This window comes from Rhinolophus ferrumequinum, chromosome 3 (assembly GCF_004115265.2).
Source record: "Rhinolophus ferrumequinum isolate MPI-CBG mRhiFer1 chromosome 3, mRhiFer1_v1.p, whole genome shotgun sequence".
Taxonomy (NCBI): Eukaryota; Metazoa; Chordata; class Mammalia; order Chiroptera; family Rhinolophidae; genus Rhinolophus; species Rhinolophus ferrumequinum.
In genome coordinates this window covers 81,834,272-81,861,915 of record NC_046286.1, presented here as the reverse complement: position 1 = coordinate 81,861,915, position 27,644 = coordinate 81,834,272, and the positions used below count along the sequence as shown (strand labels likewise).

At 37.9% G+C, this 27,644-nt stretch overlaps 1 protein-coding gene across 21 annotated transcripts in view; it reads left to right on the top strand.

The window, feature by feature from the left end:
- Positions 1–27,644, top strand: part of AHI1 (Abelson helper integration site 1) — a 188,393-nt gene that overhangs the window by 126,039 nt on the left and 34,710 nt on the right. For 10 of the 21 annotated variants that reach the window (XR_004422643.1, XR_004422644.1, XR_004422645.1 and 7 more), the window contains 3 exons: positions 4,675–4,837; positions 8,188–8,285; positions 26,219–26,274. Coding sequence is in view for 12 of the 21 variants with exons in the window: in XM_033102480.1 (XP_032958371.1) it covers positions 4,675–4,837; positions 8,188–8,285; positions 26,219–26,274 (317 nt within the window). In the remaining 9 variants the exon portion in view is untranslated. Of the gene's footprint in view, positions 1–4,674; positions 4,838–8,187; positions 8,286–8,604; positions 8,915–10,891; positions 12,328–13,883; positions 14,227–17,517; positions 17,578–26,218; positions 26,275–27,644 lie in introns of those variants that run through there. The other 11 variants (XM_033102476.1, XM_033102473.1, XM_033102477.1 and 8 more) reach the window with 11 other exon arrangements.

Sequence of the window (27,644 nt, the reverse complement as noted above, 5' to 3'; positions counted from 1 at the left end):
ATCAAGTAGTGGCATCCAGCGGATCACACCCTGGAGGTGGGGTTATTGGAGCCCTAGAGTAAAGTCTTCCTGAATCTGCTCCAACAAAACTTTAAAAGCATACCTGGAAAGGGTCAAAAGGATCTCAAGTAACTACAATACATGCCAGAAAAGGTCCACATTCCTTAAAGGAATACAAGAAAACCTAGCACTCTACCAAAGTAAAAATCACACGTATTAGTGTTCTAGGGCTGTTGTAACAAATCACCACAAACTTGGTGTAGCTTAAAACAACAAAAAAATTGTCCTTTCGCTGTTGTGGAGACCAGAAGTCTGAAATTAAGGAGAAAGCACGGGGTAAGTGATGTGATCCAGATGCCTTAGCTACAGGCTGACACAGAGACGTTTGCCAGCCATTATGGACCCAGCCAAAAAGGTGCTGGAGGAGAAAGTGCTCAACTGTATGCGTGTACTCAACATAACTTTGCTTGTGAATGACCTGGAGCCATTATGAATATGATTTTTGGATTGTATCATACACATTGATAAAGTTGCAAAGAACATCTGCTGAACACTGGTTAATATTCCTTCAGTACACTAGTTTCAAGAAACATTGAGGATTCTTCAGAGGCAACTATAATAATGAAAAAAATCTCTCAGATGATACAAAGAGGAATTCACCCGAACGTCCTATAGCAGCCTGACATACTGCTTAAACCAAACCAATAAATAGTATCTGTCAAGCACTCCTATGAGGACTGAAGAAAAAAAATGGCACTTGATTGTGTGCAAGCAACTCAGCAAGCTTTGAGAAAGAGAAGGAACTCTGTGTCAAATATGTGAATACAGGTCAAAGTTTGGCCAAGTGGATTTTATGGAACATCTCATTTCTGAGACCTGTCATTACCAACATGGGTGCACATAAATAAGCTCCTGTTTTTAAACTTCTATTGCAGAAAGATTTCATAACTGCTCAATAAACTCAAGATTTGGATCATAATGCTGAATATGGTGTCATACCTACTGCCATACCACATTGCCAGACCCCTGCGTGCAAGGAATGATACGTTACAGAGGATATTTGTCAAGAGAATGGTCAAGACAGATTTTCTATGACAAGACCTAGCAGAATAAGGAAAAAATAGAAATAGTCTCAATTCAAAACAAACTTCTTGGTGGGATTGTCTCCCAGCTTTTTTTACGGAGCTTCATTTTATCCTAGAACAATGAGATAACAACCTAATTGGAGATGGGGAAGACATGATTTCTGCAGAATCCACTTCCAAATTAATACAGCAAAGAAGTTTATTGTGTATGCACTGGTGCTGAGAAGAGAGTAAGTGGTCTTCAAATAAGAAGATAACCTATTGGATAAAAACACGCACTGGAACCCAAATAGATTCTCGTGAGCCACATGGCTTTTGTCATGTGCCTTCAGTGTGACGAGCAAATGGTCATAACTCCACTGCCAGAGCGTGGACTGTTGGCATGTGAAACACACTGATTCCTCATTGAATAGCAGTCTGGCACTTAAATGTCATCGTATGATGGTGACATGATCCAAAGACTGTTGCTTTGGGACATGAACCCTCCCCAGCCATCACCCTCCTAAGGATGTTGGTTGTGGAGTTTGGTGACAAGGACATTATTTCTACATCAGGAGGTAGCATAATAGTACTGTAAGCTTATAAGGACCTGAAATGGATACAAGTGAGGCATTACCCATTTGCAGTCACATGAGTGATTCATTTGACGCTGTCAGGTGGTGGGACTATTAGTCTGCAAAGGCTGCCGTAACTACATACCATTAGAATAGCTGGCTTAAACCGCAGAGATGTATTTACTCACAGTTCTAGAGGCTGGAAGTCCAAGGTCAAGTTGCCGGCAAGGTTAGTGTCTCCTGAAGCCTCTCCTTGGCTTGCAGACGGCTGCCTTTTCACTGCCCTCTCACATGGCCTTTATGTCTGTGCAGCTGTGCTCCTGGTATCTCTGCCTCTTTTTATAAGGACACCAGTCCTGTTGGATTAGGGCCCCACCCACAGGACCTCATTTAACCGTGACTACCTCCTTAAAGCGCCTATCTTCAAATACAGTCACAATCGTAATTAGGGCTTCAATGTGTGCATTTTGTGGGAGGCACACACAGTTCAGTCCATAACAGGGACACAGAGTAGGGAACATGTGTAGCTGTATGAAACTGGTGTGCTGTACTTGATTGTATAATGAGGATAATCAGTAGGTACTTTAACAGGAAAATTGAAATGTAGACTCTTATAGGTCTTTTGGACCCTGTTCCTTAGAAGGGACTGTTTTATCAACAGACCCTGGTCGAAAATTCAGGAAAAGTTTTCTGACTCCAGTTTGATGGGTTCCAGATTGTCAGTACTTCACGCAAGGACATCAGATGTGAGTCTTCCTAAATGACTCTGTGGCCTAAACTGAATCTCTGCTGCTGTCCTTCCCAGCAGCCACCTCTGGCGCCAGATAAGTAAGCATACATTGACCTCATACTTGCTTAAGATCATCAAAGCTGTGCTGCCTCAGTGTGCCAGAGCCAGGATGAGGTACAACAGGAAAAACCCCAAGCAGTTTTCTGGTACTGGATTTCATCATGAAAGGAACGTAGTGGGCCTACAGGTGACCAAGGATAGTAGGTCTCAGCACAACCAACTGCCTAAGTATTACTGTCCAAAACTGTGTCTTATCTCTCATGACTGATTAGGATTTCCTGTCCTTCCTTCTTTCCCCTCAGCTACTGCTTCCCCATATTTGATTCTAGATAAATATGGCCTATAAATGTATTTAGTTTTTTAAAAAATTAGAGAAGAAAGTGAGTTTAAGTCCCGATTCCACCACTTACTAGTTTACTTGACTTTAGGCAAGTCATTAAGTTTTTCTATACATCAAATTTCTCACTTATAAAGTTGAAATAGGAATGTGTGCCCTCACAGGATTGTCATAATGATGGAGGAAGATAACTTACATAAGCCACTAGCGTGGTACCTAGAACAAGGCAGGTACTCAAAGCATTTTGAGTAGTTTTCCTCTTTTGTGTTAGTGCCAGATAGGAGAATAAAGGAGGAGATTTGGAGAAGGAAGAATGAAGGGAAAAGTTAAAAGTTCCACTTCCACGTAAGTGATTTGGCATCAGTATACTAACAATTATAAAAGATTTGTAAACTTTAACAAATATCCTGCATAGCATGTTGTAAATTAGACTGTGCTAAGGGTATAATAGGAATTGCATTTGTACCATTTGAATTAAATTATTACTGCCATTATACCATATAACGACAACAGTTCATTCCAGATTTAGCCATTAAAAATCTCCGGCTTAATGTGTTAATAAATATTGTATTGTCGATTAACTAAAAGCTACCGCAAAGCGTCTCGGGAACTGTGACAGAATCCCCTGCTTAAAACTCTTCTGTCCTCCTATGGCCCGTATGTCGAGGCTGAACTCTTTCATCAAGAATGACCTGGCCCCTTACTTCTGTAGCCTCAGCTTCCCCATCCTTCTGTCGGTGCTCTCGCCTCTGATCCCCAGCTCCCAGCATGTTAAACTATCGGGGATTTTTGTCTTTTCTGGACTCTCATACATGCAGTACAGTCTGCCTGAAACACACTTCCATGTCTCCCATGACTAATTCCTGACTATTCTCTTGCAAAGCCTAAGTGAAATACTCCTAGAAGTTATCCTATTTAACTCTGTATATTTAGTCCCCAGCATAAAACCAGCCATATGAGGAATTCAGTAAATACATTTGTTAAGTGGATGAATCAATACTATACCTAAATGCAAAGGATAATGATAATTCGCTATTACACGTGTAGTTGTATACCCTGTAAATTTTCAAATCCCATTTAAATAGGAAAAAAATAGTTTATTCTTTAGAATTCTTATTATGTCCCAATTTATACAGTGCATCACCTCTAAAATGGGTTGATCCCTGCTTCCTTCTTATAACTGCTGTGAGGGTTTGTAAATGCCTCTGTGACCACTCATTTTGACTTGGGTTTTTCAAAAGAAAAAGAATCAAATATGGTGACGACTAATCAAATAACAACACAGAGAACGGATTCTCATAGAATTTTCCTCTTAAATTTCTTTCTAGTGAAAATAAGTTTATCAGAGTATTATAAAAGGTAGTCAGAAGATATAGATTATTGATGTATTTTGCTACAAACACGTGTTTTTGATGTTTTATATCAAAAAGAGACATTCACAATATACCAAGTGATCACAATGAACTTATGCAATTGGGTTGTTCCATTGAACTTTTCCTTTTTGTTGACATTCTGAAGAATTTTTTTTCAGATGCGTCTGCTTAGTATTGAGAATGGAATTTAAAGGTAGTATAAAACAATTCTAAGAAAGTGAATGGTGTGTGACCTTTTTTTTTATTTGCTTCACAAGTAATTTGCTCTAAAAAAAAAAATAACATCTGCTATTTGGAAGCTAATCTTAGTGTATTGAATGCTCTTAACCATTTCTCAATCCCACAGTCTTTTATCTTGCTTCTCCTGCTGTGTTCCCACCACCCCTGATCCCATTAGCAAACCTTGAGACCGCCTCAGACTTTACCAAAGTACTGCTTTGGTTTCAGCTGCTCTTCTGCAAGAGGAAGTGAATGTTGGGGGTTTTCTCTGTGGTACAGTTGTGATAAAGCTGTGGTGGTCTTATCTCTCTCTTAGGTAGTGGCTCTTTATGACTACACAGCGAATCGATCAGATGAACTAACCATCCATCGCGGAGACATTATCAGAGTGTTTTTCAAAGATAATGAAGACTGGTGGTATGGCAGCTTAGGAAAGGGACAGGAAGGTTATTTTCCAGCTAATCATGTGGCTAGTGAAAGTAAGTTTTATGCTCCCTTCCTGGTTTACTAATATGGTGTAACTGATAGTACAAGATTTTAATCATGTTGTACCCTTTAATTTACTGTCTTTGTAACTTCTGCACGTTTACCAATGGGTATGGCTTTTCACTCTTATGATGCAAAAAAATGAAAAGGGGAGGCACTAGTATACTATAAAGCTATTAATTTCTGTCATGTTTGCTTCACAGACTTCTCATCCCAGGACACCTGCCCATCTAGCTACCAGTGTTCTTCTACAGCCCCTTTCCCCTGCCACCTACTTCACACACAATTGTGTCAGCTCTTCTCTTGCTACAGTGACTCCTCCGTTGGCAGGAGCATTAAGAAGCTCTAGTTCCCCAACTGCCATTCTTCTATTTTGTAAACTTCAGTCCAAGCTCTTACCTATCACCTACCTGCAATAGACTATTATCATTCTCAAGTAAAGTAAGCCCTCGTGTGTGAAAGGAAAAAGAAATAAGCTGGTGAAGGAATTAATTCTAAATATAATTTTCTGAAAGCTGTAGATTTCACCTTGAGAGGTGAAAATAGAACACAGGTGACCTGAAAATAAAAGGAGGACTATGAAGAAAGGGAAGAAATACAGTGATGCTTTTTCGGAAGAACGCTTCCTATCAGCAATTAACTTCGTAGTGTGGTAGGAAAGACACAATTCACAGGTCAGGGAAATTGATTTCTAATCCTAGCTCAGCAACTATTACTGATACATGCCTCAGTTTCCTGCTGTAAAATGAGGAAGTTGAGCTCTATCATCTCTACACTGTCTTCCAGAAATACTGAAATCATACAGTTCTGAGGTAAAATGCAGTATAGGCAGCCTGGAGAACACTCTGTTTTAAATATTTATTGTTGTCTTTTGTCTCTGCAAAAAACAATAATTATTATAAACAATAATTGCTTTTCAGACCAGTCTATGAAACCCCATTTAACCCAAACTGTGGCTGAACAAAAGTACTATTGATTCCTAAGTTCTGTATTTTGAGAGCAAAGGAGAAGAAGGAGGAAGAAGAATTCCTTCCCTTCCATGAACACTGGGTGTTGGCTCCAGCCCAGATAAAATGTTTTCTCTTCGGCCCCCTCTCACTAACTTGTCTACACCCTGGTACTTCCCAGCCTTTCTTCTCGAGTCTCTCAAGCACTCTCAGTCTTACTGCAGCTGCCTTCCTCCACATATCTGCTTTCAGCAAACTCCTCCCCTCTCCAGTGCTAAGTGCCTCGAAAATTACCCACTTCTCTCACACAACAACATTTTGAAGTTCCTCTATACCACTGTTTTAATTCTTGTTCTCTGAGTAGTAATTGACTGATAGCTCTTAAACTCTATCTGAGGTATATCTTTATGTTTAAAAGAAGATAACCTAATGGAAAAAACGTAAGGCAACGTGGAAGGAAGAAATTTTAGGACAGGTTAATACCCAGTGATTTCCCAAAAGCTCAGCACTTCTAACTTCCAGATTGTCTCACATATCCAAGTTCCTTCCCTCCCATTCCCAGTGTTGGCTTTCCCATGGGATCAGCCACTGGAGTTCAGCAGGGGTAGCTTCTGTTTTCAATGAAGAGCTGTCTGCATAATCATGGTCACTCTGGAATATATCTGTCATTTTAACTAGATATAGAAACAATTCCTTGTTTCCTCCCGATACAAATGAAAACGTTTAAAAATGTTTTAGCTTGATAGTATAAAAAGATTGTGTATTTCCCGGCAGGATGGTATGAGGTGCTTTAACTTTGGAATCCAGTTAGTTTTCAGAAATAACCTCCTTAGGCTTGCAAATCTTGAGAGGCTATACATGTTTGATCTACAGTGGGTTAAAAATCCAGTAAAATGCTTCTTCCATAATAACCAAAGTGAGACTTCTAAAGCATACTGTAGTGATGGTTAGTTATATGCAGAAATTAATCCATTCTTCCACTGCGATCATTCCTTACTGTATCCCAGAATAATTGATGTTTTCTTTTGGCGTCAGTTATTGCTTGTTGGAAAAGCCCTGTAAAGGCCAGAACAAACAGAAAAATTCCTCAGACAACCTGAGAATGTAATGATTGAATTCTCACTTCATCAGAGATTATTTTTCTTTCCCTTTTATCCTACTTTTTACCCGAATTTAATAAAATCTTGCCGGCTAGGTTTTAACATTAGAGAAAAAATGACTGTCAGCAGCATATTCCACTCTAAAAATAGTAGCAGAAATTATCCTTTATCCAAAACCAAATATGCAAAGCAAAAAATTTAAGGGAAATATATATATGAACAGAACCTGTACCAACTATTTAATTGAAAGCCATGTCCTCTAAGAGAACAACAGTGGGGTAGAAGACCTTGCTACCCCATTATTATGAAGGATTTATTCCCTTTGTATTTGAAGCCACTGAAAAGAAAAATATGATCATCTTCCCTTAATCATGTCTAACATCCTTTCCAATAAAAGATAAACCCAATAATAAAATCAACCCATACACAAAGCCATTATAATACATCTTATAATCTTAGAATATTGATTAGCTGTATTTTAGCAATTTCTCTCAATTGAGAGTCGCCCAAGTCATTTAACCTGAATAGATTTATTTTTTTTTTAGCCCTTTAAAATTCCCACCTGACTTTTTAGACTCTGTGCTGTGTGTGGATTAGATTATGTAAGTTATAATCTTAGAGGGAATCTTAGATTTAGCATTGTGTATAGATTAAATATCATATATAGTCCTAGCCCCATGCTTATTTATTTCATACCATCTTCCCAAATTATCCTTTCTCCACACCTCTGCCTGGCAAAATCCTACATATTCTTCAGAGTCTGACGTACATCTACCACTTATTCCATTAAGCGTTTGTCATCCCCACATCAGACTTTGTTATTTTCTCTCTTTAGATTACTGTCAAATTGTATTTTATATTATAGTTACTTGTGAACAGATCTATTTCTGACCAGATTGTAAGCTCCTTGAGAGCAAAGACTGTTTTGGTCATCTTTTTATCTCCTCCAGCAGTACCTAGGAGATAACCATGCATATAGCAGTTTCCTGGTAAGTGTATATTGAGATAAAATTATAGGAGCATCTGCACGACCATGTAATAAAAGAAAATGACCCTTCTACATTTCTGAAATCCTGCTGATCAAAACTTTCCAATCATAAGTTATGTTCTTTTGATCAGTAACGTGTAAGACTACAAATCGCCTTAACAATAAGTGTTTGGTAGCTTATTGTTAAATCAAGAAAGTGAATATCAGTTTCTTTACTTCCATATCTGCCCTCCCCCATCATTGTTTTTTTTTCCCCCATGGAACAGTGCTCCTCGATTTGATGACTTGAATTTCTTTTTCAATTCCAGCACTGTATCAAGAACTGCCTCCAGAGGTAAAGGAGCGATCCCCTCCTTTATCCCCCAAGGAAAAAACCAAAATGGGAAAACCTTCATCTTCCAAAAAGGTAAATGTTTTTAAGAACACTTGTATGTATCCCATAGGTACTTTGATTTTTTTCACTCTCTCTGGATAAAATACTGCTTTATTTTTCATGCTTATATCCTTCACTGTTTACATTATTTCTTGTAATATTGGCACCAACATTTTATTAAATATATGAATAAAACATAATATGATTATAGCCATTTTCCAGATAAGGAAACTGAGGAGGCTCAGAGAGATTAAAGTAGATCCCAGTCACAGCCCAAGTAATGGGACGAGGACTCAAAATAGAACTTGCGACTTTAAGTGTGATGCTATTTCTACCCTCCACTTATTTCTAGAACTGTGGTACTGACACGGTCATCAGCCCCATCTTAGGGGTACACACGTATGCTGAAGGCTGCTAGAGCCCACAGAATGAAGATAGTCTATCTTCCTGGAGCGTTCCTCCTACTTGCTAGTAATTTAAAATGTTTTTAGGTTAAAATAAATATGGATACACTCCTCCAGAGGCATGTCATGTTTTTAAGCCTGTGTGTTCAGGTCCCTCGGAGACAGTCTTCTTCTGATGTTAGTAGTATTTTGGTAGAAAACTTTAATAAGCAATGTGCCATCATATATATTACCTATTAAACTCATTCTGTTCTTTGACATTGGCTCTTGCCTTAGACTGAATAACTTCACTTCTTCTTGGCTCCATGACCTGGCGTGTAGACTTTCTTGACAGTTGAATCTGTCCTGTATCATTCGGCACTCCACTCGTTCTCACGGAAACAAGATTGAGTAGGCAAAGCACTTGCCCTTGAGATAACAGGCTGTTGGGTGAGACGCCTGCAAGTAGACAATTCCAACGCACTGTGGTACAACTATAATAAATATAATGTACCCAGTGTAGTGGGCATACGAAGGAAGAAACCCTCCAGCTCTGCCTTGGGGAGTCCAGGAAGGTTTCCCAGGAAGATCATGCTTGAGCTGAGGCTGATCGGATGAAACAGGACGTGCTAGGTAGATGATCTTAGAAAACACAGCCTAGCAGAAGGAATAACTTGAATAAGCTGTGGTATCGTGTGGTTATGTTCGGAGAGCACAGGGTCTCATGGAGAGAAGTGCAGGAGAAATGCAGGAGTCAGGCCACGAAGTACACTGCTAAGATGCTTAGATTGTATCCTTCAGACAAAGGGGATCCCGTGGAGGAAGTAATCTAGGGATTGACATGTACAGATTTTCATGTTAAAAATATTCTAGTGGCACTATTGTGGTTGGATTATAGGTAGCCAGGACCTGGGACAGGGAAATTAGTTAGGAATCCATCAAAATAAAATATGAAATCCTGAAGAAAATTAAAAATGAAATCCTGAACTAGTGGGGATGGAGGGATGGGGTATAATTGACAGGATTTTGTGATTGATTGGATGTGATTAGTGATGTTAGAATCTAGGAATTGTGCTAAGGGCCCTGGCTTATTATGTAACTGAGTGGATAGTGGTACTACAGAAGTAATAAAAGAATAAGTAAAATTTGGAGAGGTAGAGACAAGCAGTGGTAGGGAGTAGGATGTAATGAGCTCAGTTTTAGATATTTTGGTATGTTAGCAGTGTTTTACTGTTCCCAGGTAGAAATAATTCATGAGGAAGCCAGAAATGAAGGATTGAAATTTGAGAGAAAGTAAGGATTCAAAATAAAAGAAGGAGGAGTTAGTGTATTCATGGTATTATAGCAGTAGAGTTGAAGCTTGTAATGAAGGAGATAACCCAGAACAAATGTTGTAAAGTTCGGAGAGAAGGCAGCCAAGGACAAAAATCCCATCTAAATACTGGTATTTAAGGGGCAGTCAAAGGAAGAGACGATTAAGAAAAAATAATCGAAAGGACAGGAGAGAACCCGAAAAAAGGAGTGCCCTGGAAGTCAGGGAAAAGAGAGGTTCAAGGAGGGTATCGCCAGTAGTGTCAGAAACAGCCAATCAGTTAGGTTGTCTGAGTATTTGGCGATCAGGAGGAGCCTGACACCTTTACACTAGTCTCAAGAGTTGGTAATAATATGACAAGGATTGAAGAGTAGAATGGGACCTCAGCAAGTGAACTCATGGAAATCATTCCCAGAGCGCTACTTGAAGGAAAAAAACAAGGTCATGCACTGGATAGAGGGAGACGAGGTTCCAGGAATGACTTTAAATACTGGAGTGACACACAAAATCATACACTAAGGAGACAAAGCCAGTGGACAGGTTCAGGCTGAAGGTAAAGAAAGAACACATGGGTTTTGGAGGAAGCAAGAGGTTTTTATTGGAAAGACAGGTTGATGGATTAGTCTTGGCTTAGAACAGTGGTTCTCAACTAAGGGTGATTTTGCCTCCCAGGAGACATTTGGCAATACCGGGAGATATTTTTGCAAATATCTGCAAGGAAGAGGATACTGCTGTCATCTAATGGGTAGAGGTCACAGATGTTGCTAAACATCCTAGAATGCACAGGACAGCCCACCTCAACAAAAGATCATTGGCTAAAAATGTCAGCGGTGCTGAGCTTAGAGCAGTACCCTTCTGAGACAGAGAAATATGAATGAGGATGCAGATAAGTTAATAGAATGTAAGTACAGAAATTAAGGATGTCTTTATGTTCTCAAAAACAGGAAGTTCCACCTCGAATATGAGAGTGAAAGGTGTGAGATAAGAAGAAGAACAGTGACCCAGTAGAATACCTGTAAGGACAGAAGGAGCACGACTTCATTTGGGACATATAAAGAGATTCCTGAGGAGTTCTAGGAGCTGCTGTTTGGATACCATAAAAATGTAAGGGGCATAGTGCTAGGTAGTTGGATTTTTTCCTTCAGTAATGCTCAACATCTAGGACATAGCAGTGGAGATGGCAGATTCAGATTAATACATAATTGGAGTTGAGGGTATGACAGAGGCCAAGAGGATAAGAGACTTGATAACATTGGTGGGAGAGTCACTGGAGTGGCACACTATAGAAAATCAGCCAGATTGGAAAGGATGTAGAATCAGGAGAAGACTGGCTGGCTTAGAAAGCAAGGTTCTCGCCACCCATGTCCAGGTGGAGGCATAGTATCGGGCAGGAAAGGAGTTAACAAACTGGAACTATGGCCTGTAAATCAAGAAACTTGCTTAATTAGTATTTCAGATGTTAAGCATCTCGAGGTTATGATAAATTCACAGTTATATATAAGAGCTGAAGTGAAATTGAAGGACCTGTTGTTAGAATTGAGCTGACTGAGGAACTAGGGCCGAGTGTTGGACAGGTTGTTCTCTTTGACATTAAAAGTCCAGGATGATTGCAAGAGCTGGGATGAAGGGACACCGAACCAAGAGCTGAAGTTCTTAATTATTGTGGTGGAGCAGACGTCTCAACCCTAGCTTCACATTGAAATCACCTAAGAAATTTGAAAAATAAATACTGATGCTTGTTTCCACACCCACAAATTGATTTAATTGGTCTGGAGGGGACCTCAGCATGGGTGGATTTCTAAAGCTTTCCAGGTGATTTTAATATGCAGCCAACATTGAGAGCCATCGTGTTAGAGTGACCACAGTGTCCAAAGGTAACAGCTGCAAAGATAGAGGGTGTTATAGCCAGGTGAGAAGGCACCCAAGGAGGTGTGCTTTGAAAGTATAATGGCCTAAAATCAGCAACAGACGGCTAAGAGGCCAGTGGTAACCCCAGGCCCCATGGTTCATGATTGAATTATGTGAGAATGAACAGCCTGTATTGCAAAGAACTGGAAGAAAAATGTTTCTCAGTAAAACGCCAGTTTCACATACAGCAAGGATATATGGTGATGGTTGCCTATGACAGCATGGGGACTACAGGGATAGAGTTGAAAGGACAGGCAAGGAATTTGCTATGGGCAAATGGCTGCATGTGTAATTTAACCATTGGTTGGAATTCACCAGATTTAAGAATTTAGGGAGATGCCAATGTAAATTTACAACCTAAAGACATTTAATGCCATGACAATATGTGTCACATTGGCATAGAGATGCACTGGGACAGCTAACGATATTTGTAGTCTACATCAAGAACTGTGTGACATGCTATGAAAGACAGTCTTTGCTTGTAATGGCTTCCTGGTACCCTTGCTGCTGTTTCACGCTGCCCTTTGAAATAGAGATTACCTAACCCCCCTCCTCTGTGTGTTCCTGTCCAGTAGCCTGGAACTAACTGCCTCAGTCAGAGCAGACAGAAGGAGCTCTGTCGGTACTTTACAGCTGCCTGTGCAGTTGGCATTGCCCCTTCCTCTTCCTGATGTTCCTGTGTTACTATGGATAGGACCTCTTACCTGAGTCCAGGGCTCCCCAGTTCTCACTGCCTGTGCCACTCCTCTCCTTAGAAAAACTCACTGCATCATACTCTTAGACTATCATTAATTTTGTGTTCCTTTTCCTCTCACAGACGGTTCTTCATGCTTAAAAGACCCCTTTATATTCACTGTAGACCAACTCTTCACATATCTAACTTGACCTTCAGGCTAACCCCACTGCTCCCCAAACTCTAATTCTAATCGATATCAAGGAACTTGCATATATGCAAAGAAAAACATTTAAAAATATAAAATAGGTTAAGCAAGGGAGTTACAGAGAATAAGAACCCATTTGGGCAAGGGAGTAGAAAGGTTCTCAGAGAGGAGATGGAACTCAAATTGGGCTTTAAAATTTAAGATGCACGAAATTCTTTTGTTGAAGAATATGATTTGATCTGCTTTATCTGAATCCACGTGTTAACAATAGACTCCTACATATATTTTTCCTCTTAGGAATATACCATGTGTATAGTTTTACTTCCCTCTGGGAGAAAGTATAAAGGATGTTCTAATCTATACTTACGTAAAGAAAGTTCCTGAGAAACAGTAATCTCCCAGGTAATGAGAATGCCTCAGGTACACTCTGAGTCATGACACAACAGCCACCCCTTGAGAAATGTGTAACTGGGCTTCCTTAGCACCTGGCACAGTTGTATTTCTTCAGTTCAGTTCCTTTCAGAGTATATATGGTTTGATTTTATCAAAATCCTGCCTTATAAACCTACCACAAATTCTGTCAGATGTTTAATTTCGTGGGCAAGTTTTATTTTTACCACCATATGTAAGATATGTTTTTATAAAGAACATGAAAAAATGTATCTGATAAGGGACTAGAAGGAGGGGAGGATCCTAAGTTCATAGAATTATAGAATTGGCATCATGGAAGGAACCTTAAGAGATTCTAGACAATGCCTCCATTTTTTAAATGAGGAATCAAGATCCAGAAAGGTTATAAGGGTTTCATTCAAAATGACACTCCCAATTAGAGCTCCGCCTCCCAGTCACTGACAGACAGCTGTGACCTGCACAGCCAGCCACGTTTTGTGTCACACTGGTTTTTTACATCCATGTTTGATATTTGTTTGTTTCTACCCGTCTTCATATGGAGTCTTTAGAATTGTATTCTCTGTGCTTCTTAAGAAAAACAGGAAACAAACCTCCTCAATAATTTTCTTTCTTTTTCAATTGTTTCTATTCAAACTATAGAATAAGAAGTAAAATTACACCTTTTAGTAGCTTGGCAGCTGCTGAATCTTAAGTTCTTCCAAGTGGAACACACCTGTTCTGTTGCTAAATTTGCCAGGTCCCTTCCAACATTTCATCTGGTTCATGGAAATGTCAGCAGGTGATGGCAGAGTTTGCTCTTCACTTCAGGAGGAGGGAAAGCGCTTGAGTTAGTGATTCTCCACAACAGGTCAGCAAACAGATCAGGAATTATCTGTACCACAGGGAGTGAGAGCAGAAGAATGTTCTTCTCACCCATTCCAGAACATTTTTATCATGCTGTGCTATATAGTAAATTTGCATCTAATAGGAGGAAGAATATTGGTGCTATCAGGGAGGAAAGAAAAAAAAGTGCTGACAACCTTGGTTTAATTTGTTTGTATTTTGGACTGTTTTTTTTGGTAGGCTTTTTATTTTTGTTACCTAAGCATTAACCTATATGATTTATTTATTTGAGGAGGACAGTTATTAAAATTTCTTCTTTTAATTTTGTAATTATTTTAGGTGGTTCTATTAAAGTAATATATGCTCATAGTTTAAAAAATTCAGTAAAGAATAGTGTACATGAAAAATAAAACTGTCTTCGTAATATTCATGTTCTAACAAAACCCAAAGTAGAAAATGACCCTCTGCCTTTTATAAATGTTTTAACATTGGCACAGCCAAGTATGTGTTTTTTTTAAAATGCCAGATGTATATAGAACATTAAGTATACATGTCTTTATTCGTGTCTAGTCTTTGTTTTGATGAAACTAGGATAATACGTACTATTCTGATGTTTTTGTTTCACAGTATGTCTTGGACATCTTTTCTTATTAGCACAGACAATTCCATTTTGTTTTTTTTTTTAACAGTTTTAAGTTACTAAAATGCCCAATTTTCTTTTTTTTATTCTTAAAATGACCAATTTTTTTTTTAATTTCTGACAATGCTTGGTTTCATTTTTTAATTATTAAAAAAAAAAATGAAACCCAAAGTAGAAAATGACCCTCTGCCTTTTATAAATGTTTTAGCATTGGCACAGCCAAGTATGTTTTTTAAAAAATGCCAGATGTATAGTAGTAATTATGCATTAGATTATACCTGCGAATGTGGAGAAATTTCTGTGATGTTTTTGCTTATGTCTTTCTCTAAAAACTCATTAAATGAATAATGTTAACAGTTATTAGTTTTGCTATTCTAAGGCAATTATAAAAATATCCATATAGTTCATCTCTTTTCGTGATAAGAATTTTAATTATTTTCAGTTTTTTGCTTAACATGTAGTCCGTGAGAACAGACTGGATTAATTCCAAAGAGAGCTGGCTCCTAAACCCAAGTGCAAACTCCAGTTCTGTTCAGCGACAGCTGCTTTCTTGTCTAGTCCAGAACAAGAGCAGAGCACCCAAAAGCATCAGATAACTCCGTGGTAGTTCCTCTTCCTGCCAAACACACACATGCGCACAGAATTTGACATCGGTAATTCTGTCAACCTCTCAGAAACACAGTAGGCAGTAAATAAGTGGCTTTCGCGTACCTGTGTCATCTTAGTCTACAAAATGTCTCATTTTCGTTTACGCTCTAGATCCCAAAAGCAGACAGTTCATTAAAACCTGGATTAATTGTACCATATAGCACTATTTTAAAAAATCACTTCATATAGAAAGAAATCTTTTCCATTTACTGATCCTTGTACCAAGAGTTCATCTGAATTATTCTTAACCGTAAAAATAATTACAATTTTATTAAGGTGTTAAGTCCAACAATAAATTTATAATAGACAGTGGTTATTTTTGGATGGCAAAGCAAATTTTCCAAATACCTAGAAGTTAGTTAATGTACACTAAATCATTGAAAATACAATCCAAATTATTATTGCCTCCTTCCTATTGCTAAAGAATAATACCAATTTATATTTTTTACTGTAGTAATTCTGTTTATCAAAGAAAATTATACTTAATTTATTATATTAAATAGATAAAAATTCATGCTTGGATTTGCTTTAAAATTTTAGGAATATTTGAAGTTTTTTGTCTGAAGAGAATAAAATCAAAATCTTACAAATAAAAGTAAAGTACTTATTTGTGTCCCAGGAAGAGTCTCAATGCAGGGAATACCGACGTGTATTTCTTTTCCCCATAATTTGTTTCAATAACATACATATTTTGAGGAAAAAAACATTACTTTCAAAAAATGTCATTTATGTTTGAAAAATATCTGTCCCACAAAGAAAGTTAAGTGGGACCCCAGGGATGTGACGGCAGAGTCAGTATGCGGCACTGCACACCCACAGATTCCACTCCCAACGATAAAGTCCCTGGTTGTTCTAGACAGAGGAACTTTAAAAGCCTTCAGAATTTCTTACCCTGAAAGCAACTCATGAGGTCTTGGTTTTCTTGAAGGTCTGGTGACCAGTTCTGCTACTCATTCTCCTTTGACGCCTTTGCCTCAGCCCTTGTATTTGACACGCTTACCTCAGCCTGTGTTGTCTCTTCCCTCCCCCGCCCCGACCCCCCCCAGCAGTTATGTTCCTTGCTACTTTGGGCAATTCCCCTCCATGTTTCCAGGGCCCTCTCATCCTCAACAAAGTGAGACCCCACAGACTGCTTGTCTTCTCAGTTTGTCTAGCGTGGGTGCAGGACCTAGATAATTGCCAGTGGTTCTGAAATAAATGGGCTGTGAGAAAATCCCTCTCTGGTCTCCACCCCAAAACTAGTCTTGGGGAATGCGTCATTTCCTTGATATCTTCCTAACTCCCATTACTGAAAATTTACACCAAATAATGTGAAGGTGAAATTGTTTTCCATTTTAGCGACCCACTGATTGTTTAGCTGATTTGCGTCTCTGAGCCCAGCCTCTATCCCATCTCCTTTTCCTATACAGACCTTCCATGAAAACTCAGTTGAGAGAGTAATATAAATTCTCAAAGGTTTCATAATTATTCCAGGAAACCATTGGTACGTATTTATGGGACATTTCTTTATGACTGAGACAGCAAGTATAGATTTTAATCTTTGAATGATGAGAGTATACATAAAAGTATAAAATAAGTAATGTTGTACGGGGTCAAACCAATGTTCTCCTTGGCCCAGAACTACTCTCTCTGACAGAGACTGTAAAGATTGTTTGATAGAATAATATGGCGCTTGCTCTTCATGATTATATTTTCATAGGTTAACCAAATTTTAGTAACATCCCTCTAATAATCTCGTACAGATCTAAAATGTGGGAGATGTTATTGGGAGAACTCCCCACCAGTCATTCTGGTTGTAAATTGTTCCTTAGATAGTGGCAGAATTGATTATTATCAGTCACCCTTGTCTTCTGACTTGACAATCAGCATGACCTTTTTTCAGAAATTCTCTGATACCCTAACTCTGCTGCCCTCTTGTTCTGTCAAGTACTTCAGGGTTTCTCAACCTTGGCACTAGTGGCATTTGAGGCCAGATAGTTCTTTGTTTGGGGGGAATGTGTTGGCATTGTAGGATATTTAGCAGCATCCCTGGCCAATATCCACTAGATGCCAGAAGTACTACCTCCCTCTAGTTACAATAATCAAAAATATCTTCCAAAATTCCCCTGGAGGTCAAAAATATAATCCAAAATTCCCCTGGGGGTCAAAATCACCACCCCACCCCCATTAAGAACTGTTCTATTTTAATAGGAAAAAAACATATAATATTGTGTGGACATAAGTGTGTTTTTCCTTAAATCACAATTTTTCTTATTATAAGATCCTGCTTGGCCCGGTGGCTCAGGCGGTTGGAGCTCTGTGCTCCTAACTCCGAAGGCTGCCGGTTCGATTCCCTCATGGGCCAGTGGGCTCTCAACCACAAGGTTGCCAGTTCGATTCCTCGCTTCCCACAAGGGATGGTGGGCAGCGCCCCTGCAACTAAAATTGAACACAGCACCTTGAGCTGAGCTGCCGCTGAGCTCCCGGATGGCTCAGATGGCCGGAGCGTGTCCTCTCAACCACAAGGTTGCCAGTTCGACTCCCGCAAGGAATGGTGGGCTGTGCCCCCTGCAACTAGCAACGGCAACTGGACCTGGAGCTGAGCTGCGCCCTCCACAAAGACTGAAAGGACAACAACTTGAAACTGAATTGGCACCCTCCACAACTAAGATTGAAAGGACAACAACTTGACTTGGAAAAAAGTCCTGGAAGTGTACACTGTTCCCCAATAAAGTCCTGTTCCCCTAAAAAAGAAAAAAAAAAATCCTGCTAATGAAATTTTGCATTTTTCCATTACCGACAAATATATAAGTAGTAGTGTTGGAGTTACAGGCCACCCTCCTTAAAAACAACAGTTTCTCATAAAGATGTATCCAGCCAGCTATGTAAGCCTCAATATGATGAATTTATATAAAATGTCTCTTAATTAAATTTAGATATCTCAACTACGATTTGTTTCCTTTTCTTAATAAATTAACTATGCCACTCTTTGTATGAACCATGGAAAATTAACTGTATGCTAATTTTCTTGTTATTACTTAGCAGTCTCAATAATGGCCTCTCATTTTAATGTGCTTCTCCTTTAGTTGACATAAAAAGGGAAGAACATCTTTTTATTTATTTAAATGTCTCTTTTATCCACTTACAACATATTGGAACAGATTTGCTTTTATCACTCTTTTACTGAACATTTTTGTCCTTAATGAGTGTTTTCTTTCCTTTTACCCGTATTTTTGGTTCCCCATTACTGTGGGTATATTTAAGCAGGAGCCTCATACATAATGCTGTGTCTTACACAGAGGAAATAGAATATTTGATAGACCTCAGAAGGTTGGTATCTCCCTTGTGAGGAAAAGCTCTCTGCCCATGTCATGCCGGCTTGCAGTCACTGACTAGAAAGCACTATCGTTTCCAAAATAACTGCAGGACTGGACCAAGATCATGAAGGCTACCTATTTCCCTGTCCTTCGGCTCACTGGTAGGAATTAGTCTAAATTACAGGGGGTTTTTTAATGGTTTTTTTTTTTTAATTAAAGTTTACTGGGGTGACAATTGTTAGTAAAGTTACATAGATTTCAGGTGTATAGTTCTGTAATACATCATCTATATATCATATTGTGCACCACCCAGAGTCAGTTCTCCTTCCATCAGCATATATTTGATCCCCTTTACCCTCATCTACCAGCCCCCTCCCCACTTACATTTCAAATTTAATTTTTCCATATGAACAATCTTATAATATGGGTTGCATTTTTTATCATAACTTTTATAATTACCACAATAACATCCATAATTATTTAGTCTGTCATAGCTGATAAATTTGTACATTATAAATATAAAACAAAAGTGTGGTTTATGCTTGGATATACATGGTAGGTGTATATAAACCTATTAGAGATGACAACTAAAGAGCAAACTGAAAAGTAACATGAGCAAACAATTTTGTTTGAAGTTATACGAATATATATATATATACACATACTGAGATGATGAGGAATAAGAAATCAGTCATTTAGATTGGGCTGCAGCCAGACTGTCCAGAATCTCCACTTGGTCAGAGGAATCTCTTTTTCTCCCATAATCATATAGCACATTGTTGGTCTCTTACTACATTTATCACCTTCTGCCTCAGTGCCAAGTTAATATACCTACATTTATGAGCTTAGGAGTCACTGTTTCTGTTTAATATTTTTTGTTGAGAGGGAAATTGAAATCCTTGGAAAGAAGGTTTGGTAAGAATTGAGATTCAAACCAGATGAAAGGAAGAAGGTGAAGAGACAGTAGGATCGCACCAATCCGTACTTATTGGCTACTAGGCTATACTCCCTAAGTCAACTTCAGACATACAGGTCCTGAGCTCTCCTACCCCCACAAATTGCCAGTTTGATATACGCCAGATTAATGGTTCTCAAACTGCTATGCCTCAGAATCACCTTGGGCGCTTATGTGAAAATACCCATGCCCCACACTTGTGTTTATTGCAGCATTATTTACAGTAGCCATGAAATGGAAACAACCTAAGTGTCCATTGACAGGTGAATGGATAATGATGTGCTTTGTGTGTGTGTGTGTGTGTGTGTGTGTGTGTGTACATAATAGAATACTACTTGGTATAAAAAGGTGAAATCCTGCCACTTGTTACAATATGGATGGATATTGAGGGTCTATGCTAAGTGAAGTAAGTCAGAAGTAAAAATACAAATACTATGTGATTTCACTTACATACGAAATATTTATAAAAATGAAGAAACAAACCAAGAAACAATTCATAGAGGCAGACAACATATCAGTGGTTATCAGGGAAAGTAAAGGGGGTCAATTGCATGGTGACGGATGGAAACTTTTGGTGGTGAACACAACGTAGTATACTCGTATACAAATGTCGAATTATAATGTATTCCTGAAACTTATATAATTTTATAAATAAAATATTTTATCTAAATTTAAAAAAAGAGACAATGCCCAAACCCTACCCTAAACACGCTAATTTTTGGCACATGCTCTATTATATTTCTGATCGCGTTTTTTGTAGAAGCCAGAGTTAATCGAATTTTGTTAGAGAATGATCTTCCAGCCTAATTAGAGGAATAACGTATCTACTTCAGACCCCTTGATTTCTGAATATAAACTTCCAGTTGACTTGGCTGTATAGCAGTCTATAAGCCATTATGCATAGCTGCGTGAAACCAACGGGAATCAACTTTACAATAGTGATATTCCCCCCCAAACTTCTCACATTAGTTTTATTGGATATTCTCGGTAATGATTATGATTTTTCTGAGACAGAGCTCCCAAAAACTTCAATAGATATGTCAGGAATAAGACTAAAGAAGGTAGCAACTAACAACAGTAGAGTAGTGATTTGGGGGAGAAGCCATGTTGAAAAACTCAAAGTCGACTCTCATTATTCACCGTAGTTATTTTCTATACATTTACCATGAACACTGAATCCATGCTTCTAGGAGAAATATAGGGATTAGGTTCCTGTGAGCTCATGGTCCCAGCATTTTCATCAGTCAGTACATATTCTTGTTTTATACGTATTCTGTCTAAAGACACTTTAATATATATTGTTGATTTATTAAAATTGAACTCATACCCAACAGCACTCTAACTTGTGCCTGGACCGAGCTTAACTAGCACATGGACTTTATCTGGAAGGCACATCAGCCTTCTTGAGCTTAGTCACACTAGACAGCATCTCAACTCTATGCTTAGGGACCATTTTACACAGCAATCACCTGGCACTAAATGACCACAAAAAGGACGCTGGTTCACAATATGAGAGCTGAAACAAGACATTTGGAAACATGCCAAAGCATTAGAAATCTCTGATGTTCCGACCTCAGCTGGGAATGTGTGCGTTGGACAGCTTGATGTTTTCACCACTCTATCTGTGCATGTATTTCAATGACTGAAAAGGCATCACAAGAATTGATGTGGGGGTTACAAATAAGTTATACTAAGTAGATAGATTTGCTGATAGGGAATCCACAAATAATGAGGATCAGCTGTATTTTGAAACTATATTAAAAGTATATAGTTGTTCCATAGAACCTGTAAGTCTTTATGATAAAGATTGAAGAAGGAAAAGCTCAGGCAAAGGAAACTGGGTCAAAAGAAAAAGTGTAACCTACTACTCCTGGCATGGCTCACGCATGCAATTTTTCTATTTCTTCCTCTTTAGATGGAAGTAAAAGGGCTACACATTCCTTGAAGACAGGGGCCATCTTGTTCAAAATTGAATCCCCAGCACGTAGTGCAATGCAGGTATCAATAAATGTTTACTGGATAAAGGACTGAAACAGGAGCAGCTGTACTGAGGTGTTTACTATTCTCCCAAGGCAGACCTGACCCCTGAAAGCAAGGAGAAATGCTCTCTTCTCGAACAGTGTAGTTTGGGGTGCTTCTCCAACTACCAGAATTTCGGCTTATCCCTTAAGGTCTAACTAAAGACTCCCTCCTCTGTGACTCCTCAAAAGCCTCCAGTTACAATTCAAGGCTTCTCTCTTCCTACGCATTTCCTTTGACCTTGGTTATGACGTGCACCTCCCTCTTCCCTGTTAGTTGTACCCATGCTTTTCCCCATTAGTCCAAGCTCCTTGAGCCTGCTCAGCTTTGTACCCCCCCCCCGGGGGGCATCTGGCCCAGCGCCTTGCTCCAAGGGGTGTGCCACAGCTATTTGTTATTGTTAATGGGCACAGTTAGTACCCAACACTACAACTCGTGCATCACAATGAAAGCTTTCACTATTTAATATATTTCTAGAAACTGCATCTTAATGCAGAGGGATATTTTGTCATTACGGAAAAGCATTATAATTGGAGGATTACTCATCAAATACAACTCACGTGATAATTAAATTCTAAAATCAAAAACTCAACATCAAATTTATATGAATATTTAAAATCGTAAAATTGTGCTCCTGGAAACAGAATTTTAGCAGTAGTCGAAACCTGAAAGAGCTGGCTAGTCCAGTGGTTTGTAAACTCTGCAGAGACCTATCCCTCGGAGCTCTGGTGGGTGCGGCTAGGGAGGCAAGGTTTTCCAGGCCACCAAACCTTGCTTCACATAGAGGAATGCTACCTTTTAGTGTTTATACATGAGGCTTTCAAAGTTGTACTGAAAAATTGTTTTGCTGTGAAATCACTTTGAAAAACAGGATTGTAACCTTTAGGCTACTTCTGTAACCTTGGTGACTGGGCCTCCATTTCCTCATCTGTAAAATACGAGAGTGGTGCTATGCTATTTCATGCTTTCAATTCTGAGCCCCACCTGTCCATTTTCAAGTAAAACACAGACCCCAAGAGAAGTGGCTTCCTCAGGCCACGAAAAGAGTTAATGAAAGAACCAAGACTAGAATTGAACCATCAACACTAATTGTTTTTTCTCTCTGTCTCTTTTTTTAAAATTCCTACGCAGTGGGTATAAACAAATTATGGATATTAATTATATGGAAAAGGTAGATGTCAGGAGTTACATAAACAGCGTGTGAAAACAGAGCTATACTGTATCATAAATTTGCCTCATTTAAAGCTGGTGTGCTGGCTACAATAAACACTAATTGAACACTTGCCTAATTTTACATTCGTTCTTCAGGTTTATAGAAATATTGGGGTGAATTGTTTGCATGTCCCATTTCTCTTCTACAAGCTGTTGATGAGAGTTTTTCTTACTGGCAAATCTCCATGGAATCAGTGACAGCATTTAAAATCATTCCATTAGTCATCCGTTTCACGTTTATGTTTCACTGCTTTTGAATTTAAAAGCCTCACTAAGAAGTGAGGTTTGGGGAAGCAGGATTCTCTACGTTCTGGTCCTTTCATTCATGTCCTTTGTTTTGCTCCTCTTCCTCTCTTTATCCCCTCCTCTCCAAATAAAGGGGATCTATGAAGAGGAAACGAAGTCATAAAACACCTGTCTGAGGGGTGTGTGTGGACAGGAGGGAAAGATGGGTAGTCATGCTCCTTGGCCTTACTTGGTGGGGGGCTGCTTATATGGGCTGATGGCTCTCTAGCTTTGGGGGCTTTTTTGTTTAAAGATAAAACAAAACAGCTCACAGAGACACCTCCTTCTTCCCCCTCTTCTGCCTCCTTGAGTAACTACCCATAAGGCGCATTGCTGCTGAGACCATGGAATGAGTGAGTAAAGGTGTTCAGAAGTGAAGTATTGGTCCTAATTCAATAAGTGTGCTTTTACAAATAAGTGTTAAAACTGGGATTCATAAGATTTGAACACAAATGAAGTTAAGCCATCTTTGTATCGTGCACCTTTGGATATGCCAGTTGCAGTAATGCAACAATACAGTAGGAAAGATGGCAGGGACAGTGTTGAACCTAGTTAAGACAAACTTTCTGAGGACATCACAGCATCCGTTTCACATGAACAGACTATTAAAAGCAGGTTTGGTAAATCCTGCATGTGGCAATATGTTATTACTCCTTTGTCAAGGTCACATTGTAATTAAATGTAAAAAGTAATTAAAAGTAACATTGACTTCATGGTATATAATTCAGTCTGACTTCTCTCTCAACCTCAGGAGTAGTTCAAATTCTAATTAGAGCCATTATGTTTCTTTTAATTCAGTAGTTTTACATAAGTTTTATACATATATTTATGGTGAGATGCTTGTCTTGCCATGGGTAAAGAGATAGAAGTAGTGCTTAGACCATGTAAAGAATAAAGCATCTTTTAATTTTATGGCTGTGTTTTTAATTTACTTCAAAAGTCTGGGGGAAAAAACTGAAGAAATTTAGTTATAATTGATGCTTTTTGAGTAAGGTTTTGATGGTTTTCTTTGCTTCTTGCTCTATGGGGTTGAAAGCAGGTAAACTGTTCTATAGTCTGAATTTGTCCTTGAATTTGAATTTTCCATATGTTTGTACTTTTTCCCCAAACACATTTTTTTATTATTAATTTCAGGTGCACAAAACTATGTAATAGCTAGACATTTATCATTTATATCCCTTACACTCTGATATCACACACAGCCATTACATTTCCACTGCCTCTATTCCTAATGCTGTACTCTGCTTCTTGTAACTATATATATATAGTTGTAACTATATAACTATATATGTATATATAGCTGTAACTATATAACTATGTAACGGTATAACTGTAACTATATAACTATATATGTATATATAGTAACTATATATGTAGTTGTATATATATATATAACTTGTAACTATATATAGTTGCAACTATATATACTTGTAACTATATATATATAACTATATTTATCTTTTGTAACTATATATATAGTTGTAACTATATATATGTATATAGTTGTGTATATATATATATATATATATATAACGTAACTATATATATATAGTTGTAACTATATATATACTGGTAACTATATATATATTTATCTCTGCTTTTTGTAACTATATATATATATATATATATTTATAAACTTGTAGTTGACATTCATTATTGTTCACCTTCAGGTGTACAGTGCAGTGATCAGGCATCTACATCATCCCTGAGGTGGTCTCCCTAACGAGACAAGTGTCCATCGGATACCCTACGAAATCTTTGCAACATTATTGATTACATTCCCCAAATTGACTTTCGTATCCCCGTGGCCATCTTGTGGTTACTGACTGTGCTTTCTAATCCCTCACCTTCCCCCTTATCCCCACCCATCTAGCAACCCTTAGTTTTTCCTCTATGTCTCTGAGACAGTTTCTGATTAGTTCATTCATTTATTTTTTTCTTTAGATTCCCCATAAAAGTGAGATCATATGATATTTGTCTTTCTCTGTCTGACTTATTTCACTTAACATAATGTTTTCTAGGTCCATCCATGATGCCCCCAAACACATTTTAATTGAATCAGATCATCTTCACTGGTAGAGAAAAATCAAGGTGTTATTGGTTCTTTTGTTGTTCTATGAAATTGGGTCACTTTCTATCGCATCTACCGTTCACCACTAAGTACTCTTATTCATTAATTCTTTTTATAATATGCTTGATTTAATGCTATATAGCTGGTAATAGCATCACATAATTGTGGTCCAGAAAAGCACAATATCTTTCTAAAATCTTTGATAAGGAATGTAATACTTATTTAAAGATACTCAGTGTCAAATCTCGCTGAAGAATGATCTTGCAGAAATCTGATTGTGAAGGGGGAAACAAAAAGGCAAAACAAGCTTCGGTAGAGATTAAGACAGGGAAAACAGTGGTTACTCAAACAAGTTAAGACAGAAAGAGAAGGTTGTATTCCTTTTCTTTCATTTTGTTTTTTGAGTTTTGTTTGTTTAAATAATTAGATACGGTATATCCCTTTCATTTGTATATAATTCAGAACTTTAACATGGTAACAAAAATTTATATTTTTATGTGAATCTTATGAAATGGATCTGTTCCATAACATGTAATTATCTGTAAAAAAACATTTGTTGTCTATTTTATGCAACATTGGGTTGACTTATACAATACTGTCTTATATCAAACACCATTTTCCCACAGTATAATTTGGAATTAATGTTCATATTCTGCAAGAACCATCTAACAGTATAATCTGGTACCACTAAAAGTGCTTATTTATTTGTTTTCCTCATGGAGGTACCATTTATACAGCAGATACTCTGAACAAATTTCATGGAAGATTTAAAGAACTTTCAGATTCAAAATTTTACATATAGTTGAGTATCACAATGAAAATAGAGTATACTAAAAAAATTACAAAGGAAAAATGCAATGTTGAAAGGTAAATTTAGAACTTAAGTAATACGCCATATAGTATTAGTAGATTATTTCAAAACTGACTTCTTACACACACCTGAAAGCTGACTTTATTTATAGAGTGCTTAAACATTCTGGAGAACTATTAGTTTATTTATGTTTGGAACAGGCATGCTCTCTCCTCATTCAGCAAGTTGGTGGGTTTTCAGCGTGTGAATATTATCTGTGTTGTCTTCTCCACTTTTTGACTTGCTTATTTTTTTCCTTCTTCTTTCCAACAGTCAGTCCATAAGGACAAGTCCAAGGATTTTAAATGGGGCTCAGACTCTATGACACAGTAAGTAACTTTTCTTCCTAAAGAATTTGCAGTGATAGATATTTGGGATTTTTTATTAAGGACAATTTCTCAATTTCCCTTTTCATAATATCACTATAAGTTAAATTTCAGATAATTGATTTTTAAGAGTTTAGCTAGTTTGTGGAGAATATTTTAATGGTTGGACTTTATTTAGGATGTGTATGACAAAGAAGAAATAATATTAAACAAAAGAAAAATAGCACTAAATTTTTGTTTTTATTGACCCATTTTGTCATTTATTTCTGCTTGAGTAACATTTTGAAATGACATTAACTAAAAACAGGTACATTATGTGGTAAAAAAAAAAAAATTACGAAATGCCTATTTTGGGGGCATTTAAGGAAAAAAAGCTAACACCCAGAACGTTATCATTGTATATTTTCTCCAAGTACCTAATATATTTGAACTGTTTATTTTGAGGTATTTATTTTAAAAGATCTTTAGGAACTTTCTGTGTTTTTGTTGGGTGCTTGCTGTGTCATTTAATATGTAAATAGAAAAATCCCTCTTTCACCTCAAAAAAAATTACATCAAAAACATGCTCAAAATATTTCTCAATTTTTATCATTGCAGATCATTTTGTACCTTACTTTAAGTCCAAACTTTACATTCACACATCACTAGCAAACCATCACATGACTGTGGTGGCCTTGAACGGCTCAGCTCCGATGTCTGCCCTGCCCTCCCATCCTGCTACCGTCATCCCCACTCGCACATGAGCCCATGCTTGCAGCTTGTGCGCACAGATAACCCCCGCTGAATTTCCATCAGGAAAAGCTTTGTGCCCGTTAACCCTGCTGTACACTTTGACATTTGAAAAATACTGTGATCAGATTCTGAAACTTATGACAATCTGAATTACAAGAATTATCAAATGAAACTGCATCATTTCACAAGATACTTCATTCTACAGATAAAAAGATAAATACAAGTTTTAAATGGTGTTTAAGAGTCACAGAATCATGACCTAGACGATACTTTAGAAATTTTCCTGTTATCACCTCTGTTTTATAGTCAAGAAAACTAAGAGGAAAGTCCTTGTGCCAGTTGCACAGGGCACATTTATGTCAGCTCTTGGACAAGACCTACATCTCCTGATCCCAGACTAGTGTGTGTGTGTGTGTGTGTGTGTGTTAAACTACAGTCAGTGTTGTCAGGCTCCTTGGTAAGGTACCATTTTGCTGCAAGTTAAATTTTTTTTTTCTGAGAAACTTTGTTAATGGTTATCTAACTATATATAGCACTGTATTGCTTCAGAGCACACTTACTCACATTATGACATTTGATAGCAGTGAGAGCCATTGCCCTGGGACAGATGTACACCAGTATTTTGACCCCTTTTACATATG